The sequence below is a fragment of the Tetrahymena thermophila genome (assembly GCF_000189635.1).
Source record: "Tetrahymena thermophila SB210 genomic scaffold scf_8254586, whole genome shotgun sequence".
Classification (NCBI taxonomy): domain Eukaryota; phylum Ciliophora; class Oligohymenophorea; order Hymenostomatida; family Tetrahymenidae; genus Tetrahymena; species Tetrahymena thermophila.
In genome coordinates, this window is record NW_002476357.1 from 25,105 (window position 1) to 37,223 (window position 12,119).

At 23.5% G+C, this 12,119-nt stretch overlaps 3 protein-coding genes across 3 annotated transcripts in view; 1 reads left to right on the forward strand and 2 right to left on the reverse strand. All coding sequences in view use genetic code 6, as the record gives it.

Annotated features, from left to right (window-relative positions):
• Positions 1–839, reverse strand: part of TTHERM_01101640 (hypothetical protein) — a gene marked incomplete at both ends in the record, with an annotated part of 967 nt that extends 128 nt beyond the window's left edge. The window contains 4 exons of the mRNA XM_001019435.3: positions 1–18; positions 69–137; positions 308–347; positions 759–839. The exon at positions 1–18 is cut by the window's left edge and continues 128 nt beyond it. Coding sequence (XP_001019435.3) covers positions 1–18; positions 69–137; positions 308–347; positions 759–839 — 208 coding nt within the window. The remainder of the gene's footprint in view (positions 19–68; positions 138–307; positions 348–758) is intronic.
• A 301-nt stretch (positions 840–1,140) lies between these two features.
• On the reverse strand, positions 1,141–2,442 carry TTHERM_01102640 (transmembrane protein, putative; the record flags this gene model as incomplete). The annotated part of the gene is made up of 1 exon (XM_001019436.2): positions 1,141–2,442. The coding sequence occupies one exon, from the start codon at positions 2,440–2,442 to the stop codon at positions 1,141–1,143; it is 1,302 nt and encodes a 433-aa protein (XP_001019436.2).
• Positions 2,443–8,726: 6,284 nt separating this feature from the next.
• Positions 8,727–11,834, forward strand: TTHERM_01102660 (GCC2 and GCC3 family protein; the record flags this gene model as incomplete). Its single annotated transcript, XM_001019438.1, has 1 exon — positions 8,727–11,834. One exon carries the CDS (start codon positions 8,727–8,729, stop codon positions 11,832–11,834), a length of 3,108 nt encoding a protein of 1,035 aa, XP_001019438.1.
• Between the last annotated feature and the right edge of the window lie 285 nt (positions 11,835–12,119).

Below are 12,119 nucleotides of genomic sequence, written 5' to 3' on the forward strand. Positions count from 1 at the left end.
TGTTAATATCAAAAAATACTAGAATTAAAAGATTTTTTAGAATAAATAAAGGCTTCAAACATTCATACTTTAGCAATAAGTTAGACCAATACCTAAAATAAACTCATTAAACAATCCAATTTGATTCCTATTTTATTCTATTTACTATAAAATTAGACTTAGATTTAAGAATTAAATTTTGAAAATATTTGAATAATAATAAAAATTGCTTGAATTTTGATTGATCTTTTAAAAAATATTTGGATAGTTGTTTAAATTATATATTTGTTTTTTGCTAATATAGTTAAATATAATATAAAGAATTAACTATAATACAAATATTTTTTAAAAATAGCTAAGTTTAGAACCTATTAATAAAAAAGGTAATAAAAACATTATACATTTATTAAAAAGAGATACTCGAAAAAAAAAAAATCTTTTAAAGATGTGCTTATTGAAGAGTTAAAGAATAAATAAATAATTTAGATTGATTATATTTTTTTTAACATTTCTATCTATCAATTTCGATAATGCTTGAAAATATTTAAATATTCTAAGTTCCACTATTTTTTTCAAGTGAAAATTTATCAACATTTTATTTTATAGCAAATGAAAAATGAATAAAAAATCAAAATAATTATAGATTAATTAACATTTCTCTTCAATAAAAAAATAAGTACAACTTTAATAAAGAGTACTAACTAATATTTCTTGTATTTTTAACTTGCAATTATATTTTTTAAATTTAATAATTTTAGATTGAGTTCTTGTTAGATTACTTCTGAATATTAGTGTGGAGTGAAAACTTTTTAATCAAAAATAACTTTGAGAAGTTGTCTGAAATTATTCGATAATTTCATCGTTTGTTTGTTTAATTAATTAATATCAAAACTCTAAAAATTGGCGAGTAATATGAATTAAAATCAGGTCATTAATTTATTTAATATGAATGCTTTAATCAAACTACTTTTTTTAAATTATTGATAATTTTTCTACAAAAAAACAAATATTAAAATATATATGTAGATAAACAAAAGATTATGAATATTTATTTATTTCAATGATTTGAGCCACATTAGTATAACAAATTTGAATATTAATAATCAAATTATATAAAATAGCGAGTTTGCTTTATTTGAAACATCTGTCTGTATTTATTTATCATTTATTCTTATTTATTTCAAAAACATTAGCAGCTTCTATTTTGTGAAGATTTTCGGATTTATATAATTTAAACTTTAAGAGCCATACTGAAGAAAAGTAAATAAGGCTGATAAAATTAATTGCGCTAAAAATAGAAAAAGTAGCTATGATAGAATTTAAATTTAAGTGATTTATTAATTCTGCATTAATTAGTTTTATCGAATTAGATGATTTTTAATACATTATATTGATATTATTGAACATCAATGGAAAAGCTATATTGAAAGAATCTGAACTTATTAAATTAAAATTGCATTCACCATCTCTATAGGACATATATTAATTAGGTTAAATTGTGATTTTATATTACTCAGTAATTAAGGCAATTTCAGGTAGGTTTGCAACTTCTTAGCATTAACACTATTTGCAATTACTATATGATTAACCATTTGGAGGTAAATTGTATTTCATCGAAATAATATTAAACAAATCTTTAGGAATATAAGTACTCACATCTATATAGCCACGTTAGCTATTAATTTAATCAAATGATAGTTTCCTTGTTTTAACTTTGTCTGTTACATCTTAGCCATCTAAGTAAATTCCATAGTTCATTATTTCAAATGTATCAATATTATTAATCATTGGATTAGAAGGAAAATCATAATAGCTTGAATTTTTATCTAAATCGAAGGAAATTTCAATGCTATTTTATAGAAAGCTAACATCGTCGGATTGGTGTACAATATATTAAGACCCTCTCAAAATATAATCGCTAGTTTTGATAGCATTTTGTTAGTACAATTAATCGAATAAATTTTAATAAATTCGATTAAAAATAATTTAACCATCAGAAAACGCTGAATACATATTTTATACTTATTAAACACAAGCAAAATTATACTTTCCTTATATACTTTTAAATGATAATATATCGTTAACATACACTCCTTATATATATGTTCCTTAGTTGTTTTATCTTTAGAAAGAATTTCCTAACTAAGATGTAGAGCTTTTAGTTGTGTCATACAATACTTCTATACCAGCTGAACTTAATAACTCATAAAAATCTGGGCTGGTTTGTTATATACTTTGGTCAAAGATGTATTATCCCAAACTTAATTATGATTATGATTATGATTATTATTAAACTGTTCCAAAATAAACATCTAGTGCGAGAGGAACAGGAGGCGAGCCTACATTAAGATTGACTTAAACTTACAGCTAGTTAGAATCATAGTGAGTAGTGATTGTTTCAATACAAAAAGCTTGTTTTTTTTGCAAAATAAGAACCAAAATAAAAGTTAAAAACCTTAGCATTTTTTTAAATTGTTATATTTTTTGATTATTTAATTTAATATCATATATTGTTTTAAATTACAAGCGCTTTTTAATCAGCCTAGATTAATCATATACATAGTTTTTACCGCATTTCCAATTTATTATTTCGATTAAAATAGCTGACTGACTGACTGAGTATGTTAATGATAATTTTATAAACATACATGAAAAATATTTATCTACTTTAAAACATAAATTCAATTAATTTATTTAAACTAGTATTTTTTAAAATACTATAATTATTATTTATAAATTTTTAATACATTTTATTCATTTCAATAAAATACTTAAATTTTTTAGTCTTACAGTCTTGAAAAATAATAATAGGGAATTATTGATTTATAAATCTAAAAAACTAACATTAGGGTATTAGGGTCTTACTATTAAGTAGATTAGTTATATAATTAGGCAGGCATGCTAACAAAAAGAATTAAGTAACATAAAATCAAAACAAAATTTTTAATTAATTTGAAAATTAAATTGTCTATTCTTTTTATTTTAAAAATCTGTATGATAGATTTCCTTAGGAGGAGGAAGGGTATTTTATAAATATAAATATTAAATTTTAAAGTTATTTTAACTATAAAAAATTTAGACTATAAAAAATTTTGACTATAAAATATTGGGAGATATTGTATATTTTTGCATTTTTGTATTTTTGACAATTAAAAAATTTAGACTATTGAAATTTGAGGTTAGCTAGCTAAAAAAAATAAAAAAACAAACAAAAAACATAGAAATAGTAGGTCTGTCTCTCAGTCTGTAAGTCTATATTGTCTTACAATATTTAAAAATTTTAAAAACTAATAAATAAATAAATAAATTTGTCTACAATTTGTTAGATTGAAGAAAGAAAAAAAAGAAGTTATCATTAATCAGTTAACTTATTAATCTAACCTAAATAATTAATTAATTATTAAATAATTTTGATGGTAGTTTCTAAATTATTTAATTTTTTATAAATTGCGTGATTTAATTAATTTCTTATCAATATATTTCTACTCACCACTGTAATGATTCATTCGATTTTAGAATCTTAACAATAAGTATTATATTCAGATATAAACTTTCTGATTAATTGCACATTATATTTAGAATAGGTACTTAAAATCAATAAACCCAAATCATATAAAAAAACATAATATATCTATCAATTCATCCACTTATTGACACGTTTATCTAAATACTAATTAATAAAGAAAAATGATGATTTATATACATTATATCAAGTAGCTTTAAACTAATCATTTTTTTAAATTTTTTAGCTATTACAAAATGAAAATTCTTTTTTGCGAAAATTATTTGAGTTTTTTATTAAAATGAACTTTTATATTCATCAGCTAAATTCAAAAACAAATATCTCAATAAAATTATATATTTTTATTTAATCTTTTTTTGTAACTAACTTTCATCTATTTTAGGAAAATTTAATTTTTAAATGAAAAATATTAATGATTTTAAAAAGAAAAAACATTTTTTCTATAAAAAGTATCTGAATAACTATTTACATAATACTTTTCTCTCATTATGAATAATTTAAAAGTAGTTTGGTATTGTAAAAGCAAATAGCCAAAGAAAATACAGCAAAAAATCCCTGTCAAACTGGATACTATTATAAACTGAGTTATTTTTGAAATGGGTGAAAGCTTTTATCCCAAATTTAACAATTAAATTATTAAATCCATCTATTAATTGGGTACCTGTACTTTTTTTCAAAATATTTTGTCTCATAGGTACACAGTTTAGACAAGTTTCGATGTATTTATATGACTCAATTTGATTTTATAAAGTATTAAAAAAACATACAAAACTATCAAAAAAAAGCTTGAAGTAAATAAAACTATCATATCCCCAATTAAATAAATTTATCATAATACTATAGATATTATGTTTGACTTGAATAAATAATAAGCGGTTTATGTAAATTGATTTCTTAAAGATCAATAAATCTAATGTTATATTTTATGAATCATAACTTGAGAGAAATATAAACATTTTGTTTGATAAATCTAATCAAACTGAATTAGATCACTTTCTGATTAAGAAAGAATTCTGATAAATTTAATTAAAACAATTTGAATGTCCTTTATTTAAATTCAGTCAGAATACAAAAGATTGCAAAAAAGAAAATCATGCATGCGTATTTAAAGTTTTTCTCTAACTAAAAGAATTAATTTTCTGTAATCTAAAGCGAAAATAGAATAATATCAAAAAAATTTTTTTCTTTATTAATTATCCATACTATCTGTATGTAAAGTGGCTAATAAGAACATTTTGATTTTTGATTACACATAATTTTACTTACTTATTTATATATTTGATTTTTCTTTAATTTTCATAGAAGTTAGTCAATTATAGTTATTTAAAAATAACTAAGGATAAACAAATTGTTTTCAAATCAAACTTTTTCACTAATTTTATAGTGAAATCTTATTCATATTGCATACTATTTATATTAATTCTTTTATATTTACATTGATTTTATTAGCTCTCATGTATTTTTATCATTTTATAGTAATTTACTTCTACTTTTTTTTTAATAATCTGTAAAAGTATTTAAAAAATATTATTATAAAAAGCAAGATAAATAAATGGATTTATTATTAATTTTGAAAAAACAGAATTTTGTTTTAAAATAGGAAGGGTTTTATTCAAATCAAACAAAAAATACAAAGAAAGAATATTTTTATTCATACGTACTTTATGGGATAATAATAAACAAAAAGCATTTTTTAAGAATATAGTGTGATTTTATTCATTTTAACTTAAACTTAACAGTTTTTAAAAAAAAAATATTCATAATAATTTAATATTTTCTTTAAAAACAATTAAGCATGTTTATAATATTATAAAATAAAAATCTATTATAAATTAAAAATAAATTACATAATTATATTAAAAAATTATTAAAAAATTTTTTTTAAAGAAAAACCAAAATAAAATTATTAAAATAATTAATCTATTTTATTTATAGCAAATCCAGGTATTAAATTCTTAATTCTCAACTTCCAAAAGAATTTAATACATGGAATTGCTATAAGTCTTGCGCATACAGAATAGAATGAGTTGAACATTTAAGAAATTTATTTAAAATAATTATTTGTGCAAATAGATTAAGAAAAATATAGGTTCATAATGTTAAATAATATGAGTTTAATCAAGTTTTTGAAATACTGAAAAGTAAGTAGATGGATATTTAATTTTTAAAATAATACAAATTTAATATTTTTCATTTATTTTACTTATTTATTCATTTGAAATAAGATTTGGCTTGAAAATAATACTACTTGGTTAAAAAATAAACTAACAAACAAAAAAACATATAAAGAGTAAGTTTGTCAGTCTGTATGTCTATATTGTCTTACAGTCTTAAAAATTGAAAAAAAGTAATAATTAAATAAATTTGTCTACAATTTCTTAAATTGGAGAAAGAAAAAAAGAAGTTATCATTAATCAGTTAATTAACTAATCTAACCTAAATAATTAATTAATTATTAAATAGTTTTGATGGTAGTTTCTAAATTATTTAATTTTTTATAACTTGCATGATTTAATTAATTTCTTATCAATATATTTCTACTCACCACTGTACATTTGATTTTAGAATCTTAATATTAGTTTAACATTCAGATGTAAACTTCCTAATTAATTACACATTATATTTAGAATAGGTACTTAAAAGCAATAATCCCAAATTATATAAAATAACATAATATATCTATCAATTCATCCATTTATTGACACATTTATCTAAATACCAATTAAAAAAAGAAAAATGATGATTTATCTACATTTTATTTAATAGAAATAAACTAATCATTTTTTTAATTTTGCAGCTATTACTAAATGAAAATTCTTTTTTGCATAAATTATTTGAGTTTTTTATTAAATGAACATATATATTCATCAGCTAAATGCAAAAGCAAATATCTCAATAGAATCAGATATTTTTATTTAATCTTTTTTTTGTAACTGACTTTCAAAAGAAAAAAATATTTTTTCTGAAAAAAGTATTTGAATAACTTCTTTATATAAAAATTTTCTCTCATTTTAAATAATTTAAAATTTATTTGGTGTTGTAAGAGCATATAGCCAAATGTAAAACAACAATCCCTGTCAAACTCGATACTATTATAAACAGAGTTATTTTTGAAATGGGTGAAAGCTTTTATCCCAAATTTAACTATTACATTATTAAATCCATCTATTAATAGGGTAACTGTACATTTTGTTCAAAATATTTCATCCTATAGGTACCCAGTTTAGACAAGTTTCGCTTTATTTATACAACTAAATTTGATTTTATAAAGTATTAAAAAAACATACAAAACTATCAAAAAAAAAGCTTGAAGTAAATAAAACGATCATATCCCCTAATTAATAAATTGATAATAGTACTTTAGATCGTATTGAATAAATAATAAGCTTTTTAACCAAATTGATTTCTTAAATATCATCTATGTTTTATTGTATGAATCTGAATTTGAGAGAAAAAACAAGCATGCATTTTGATAAACTTAATTAATAATGCATTTTGATAAATTTAATTAATACAATTTGAATGTTTTTTATTTAAATTTAATCAGAATACAAAAGATTTCTAAAAAGAAAATCATGCATGCATATTTAAATTTTTTATCTAACTAAAGAATTAATTTTTTGTAATCAAAACAGAAAATAGAATAATATCAAAAAAGTTCTTCTAATTATTAATTATCCACAATATCTGTAAAGTGGTTAATAAGGAGATTTTGATTTTTGATTACACATAATTTTACTTGCTTATGAAACTTGATTTTTCATTAATTTTCATATAAGTAGGTCAATTAAAGTTATTTAAAAAAATCCAACGAAAAACAAATTGTTTTGAAATGAAACTTTTTCTTTAATTTTAACATGAAATCTTATGCACATTGCTTACTATTTATATCAATTCTTTTTATATTCACATTGATTTTCTTAGCACCCATGTATTTTTCATCATTTTATTGTAATTTACATCTACTTTTTTTTTTAGTAATCTGTATAAGTATTTAAAAAATATTATTTTAAAAGGTGAGATAAATAAATGGGTTTATTATTAATGTGAAAAACAGAACTTTGTTTTAAAATGGGAAGCGTTTTATTCAAATCAAACAAAAAATAGCTTTATCTTATCAATTTAGTTTTATAGAAAGAAAACAGCTTATAATAATAAACAAAAAGCATTTTTATAAAGAATATAGTGTGATTTTATTCATTTTAACTTAAACTTAATAGTTTTTTTTAAAAAATATTCATATTAAAAAATATGATGATATTAGATATCAAAATATTTGGCTGAGTCAATCTATAGAGGAGGCATCTATATTTATATTTTTTGATATATACATATTTTTATCATATTTATTAGTAATAATTATTTTAAAACAAAAAACAATAAATGTATAATAATAGTAAAAATGAGGTTCTTATATATAAATGAACTCAAATAAAAAATTAGAACAAATATTTTTTGCTACTTTTGAAAAGAATTGCCTTTCTAATTAGATAAATTATGTGATTAAGTGATATTAAGTTATAAAAAGTAAAGTTTTTTTTTGATATGATTTTTATGAAATATGGTGTAATGATTAGAAATCTGATAACAAATTGAAGATTAATCAATTAATAGTTTTTTTAAGAAAGAAAAGTATATTTCAAAAATACAATAAAATTTAAAGTAAAAACAATATTTTGTAATTGCGTAGAAATATTCTGATTAAATCTTAATTTTAATCTAAATTATGGTTAGATTAATATAAATTAAATTTAAAAACAGTAAAGCTAACGATAAAAAATGTAATTGCTATTTAAAATTGCGTGTTAAAAATAACTTAAACATTTCATTAAAATGGTTTTTTTAATCTAAATTAATTGACGAAAACATTTTTTAACGAATTTTATGTTTATTTTCAAAAGTAATGTGTTTTTATTTGAGCTGAAATATGAAAATTAATAATTAAATAACCAATTTAGATAGGGTAAGGTAGAGTAGTGAATGTTCACAAGTAGGTATTTATTTTTATTATTTTATATGTTACTAAGCGTTTGATTTTCAAAAATAATTGACAATTATTCAGAAATTAGACAATATTAAAGCCAAAATTTTTAGATTATTCAAAACTAAACTATTAAATAGAAGAAAATCAAATCATTTTTGAAGTTTAAGTATCTCTGCTATTTCTAAAATTATAAAAAATATTAAATCAAAAAAATTAAAATAAGAAAAAAAACATAATAATATGAAGAACTACATAACTTGCCTGCTCATTTTGGCACTTATTTAGCTTTCCTATTAATATTGCCACTATTCTTCTGATCCTTATAATTATGAAGATGATATTTGTAATTGCTTACCTGGATTTTACACTTAGAACAGAAATTGTTTTTTGTGCCCTTATTAAAGTTTTACTGATTATTTTGCAATAGCTAAATAGGCCTCTGATTGCTCAATTTGCCCTTATGGTCCTTATTATTTGACAGTTGCTGCAACATCAGTTGATAGTGCTACATGCTCAAAATGTCCTAACAATTCAATTAATTTTGGTGAATTACCAATAGGTGTTTAAGATGAAAGTGTTTGTCAGGATTGTATAGCAGGTTATTATAAGATTAAAGATGCTATTTCTCCTTCAAATGATAATGGTAATAAAGGTAAGGCAGCATAATGCTAAAAATGCCCTAACAATACTTCAACTATTATTTCTGATTCTGATCCAATGCCTTAACCTTTGTTACCTGGTACTGATACTCTTAGTAGTACATATTGTGGTACCTGTGCTGAGGGATTCTATGCTACTTCTTAAGTTTCTCCTAATTAAAATGCTAATTGTTAAATTTGCCCTAATAACACTAGTGCTATTAATGGTATGGATATTTCAATGAAGAGTAGAATGCGTATTCTATAAAGAGGTTTTGTGTTTCCATAACTAACTTATACATCAAAAGATTGTATTCTTTGTTTAACAGGATTTTATAATGCTGAAACTGATAGAAAAAAACCTGTTAATTGCTAAAAATGTCCAGGAAATACTACAACTAATCAAGTATCTACAAATGGTATTTTTTCTTGTACTTGTAGTTTAAACTAATATATAACTGCACTTCCGACTCCTACTTCTGCTGCTACTTGTGTTCCTTGCCCTACTGGCTCAGGAAAGCTTTATAACTTGAATGTAGTAGGAGATGAATCTACATGCGATGTTTGTTTAGAAGGATATTATTTAATCACACCATATTAAGATCCAGTTGGAGATAGTCCTGGTGTTGGAGCATAATGCTAAATATGCCCTAAAAACTCCTATTCTACACCTGGAACTTCTAACTCTCCTTCATCTTGCTCCTTGTGTAAACCAAATTATTATATGACAAAAGCTGCTGATTCAACTAATTCCGCAGAATGTTAATCTTGTCCAAATAATACTGGAACTTTAGCTCCAGTAAGTTAAGTTGGAGATGCAACTTAATGTACTGTATGTGTAGCTGGTTATTACATGACTTAACCATATTAAGATGGAGTAACAGCTTAATGTTAGTAATGTCCTGCTGGATCAAACACAAATCCAGGCATAAACACAGTTTGTTATTGTTATGACTAATATGCATCTTGGTCAGCTACTTAAAACTCTTGTTAATGCAATCCCGGTAGTGTTGGTTCACCAGCTACTTCCTTAAATACTTAAGGATGTACTCCATGTCCTCCAGGATAATATTTCTCTGCTGGGGTTTGTGTTGATTGTCCTGCAGGTACTTATTCAAGTTCTCCTGGTAGTACTTCTTGTACAAAGTGTACCTCTGGATACTTTGCTACAGGAAAAGGAAATACATCTTGCTAAACTTGTCCTAATTTAACAGTCTCTTTGGATGATTTTACAGGTTGCAAATGTGTAGATACAAGTGCTGTTTTTGTAAATGGTAACTGTGTTTGCCCAGATGGATATGAGGGTACTCCTTCTAGCTCATCAGGTACTTAAGGGTGTAATGCATGTATAGCAGGTTAGTTCTCTAATTCTTCTACTTCTGGAAAATGTACTGCCTGTCCTACTGGAAAATACTCATAAGGCACTGGTAATACTAATTGCAAATAATGTGATATAAATACATTTGCATCTAATACTGGAAGTTCTAGTTGCGATTAATGCGGATCTGGATCTACTAATAATGCTGATTTTTCAGGTTGTTCATGCATAGATTCTAATGCCACCTAAACAGACAGCAAAAGTAGCTGCACATGTAACTCAGGATTTGTTGGCTCACCAAAGGCTTCATAAAGCTCTTAAAGCGGATGTACAGCTTGTGTAGCTGGTTAAGAAGTAAATATAGACACTGGGTTATGCTCTCCTTGTGCTGCTGGGCGTTATTCTAGTAATTCAGCAAATCAAAGTTGTACATAATGTTCAGCAGGACAATATGCAAGTGGAACAGGAAACAGCTCATGCTCTAGCTGTCCTAGCGGTTTTTCATCTTTAGATGATTTTTCTGGCTGTAAATGCAATGATACGAATGCTATATTTGCTAATAATAAATGCATCTGTAAATAAGGATATGGAGGAACACCTAATTCAGCTAAAAATGGCTCAACTGGATGTACAATTTGCCCATCTGGTTAATATTCTGATATTTCGACATAAGGATAATGCATAGCATGTCCTGCTGGTACATATTCATCAAATACTGGTAATTCTTCCTGTACCCAATGTAGTGAAGGTTAATATGCATCAGGGACTGGAAATAGTTCTTGCTAAAGTTGTGGATCTACTCTGACGAATACTGATGATTTTTCAGGTTGTAAATGTATAGATCTGAATGCAAACAAACCAGTAAGTAATCCTAGCTGCGTTTGTAATTCAGGTTATGTTGGTTCTCCAGCAACATCAAAGAACTCTTAATTAAGCTGTACTGCTTGTCCTGCTGGGTAATTTGCAGACTCTGGAAAATGTTCTCCATGTGGAGTAGGAACATTTTCAAGTGGAACTGCAAATTCAGCATGCACTAAATGTTTAGCAGGATAGTTTGCAAATGGTACAGGAAATACAAAATGTCAAACTTGTGCTCCTGGTTCAACTAGTACAGACGATTTTTCAGGTTGTAAGTGTTATGACTAAAATTCGGTATCTTGGAATGCAAGTAATAACATATGCTAATGCAATACTAATTACTATGGAGATGCAAGTAAAGCCACAGAAACACAAAAATCTCAATGTAATCCTTGCCCAAACAGTTAAACATCAAAAGCTGGCGATGCTAAAACTGAAAAAGATTGTTAAGTCCCTTAGAGTTAATAAAACACCTAATTTTCATTCTCATAAATCCTCAATGTATCGATACTTATTTTTTTGATTATTTTATGAGAATGTAAAATAATTTTTCATATATAAGATAAAATAGATTAAAAATAAATTGAATTATTATTGTTAAAGTTGTAATTTATTTTTTTTTTTGTTTACTTTTAAAATGAATTTACTTTAATATTTTAGTAATAGTATAGATAGAAAATTAATATTTAGTTACATTTATTAAAATATTTTTGAAAATAGATTTATTATTAAATGTTTTTATTAATAAATACAAAATTTTTAATATGAAATTAAACTAATGAAGCTCTATGATTATAATTTTTTTTAATAATAGAAATG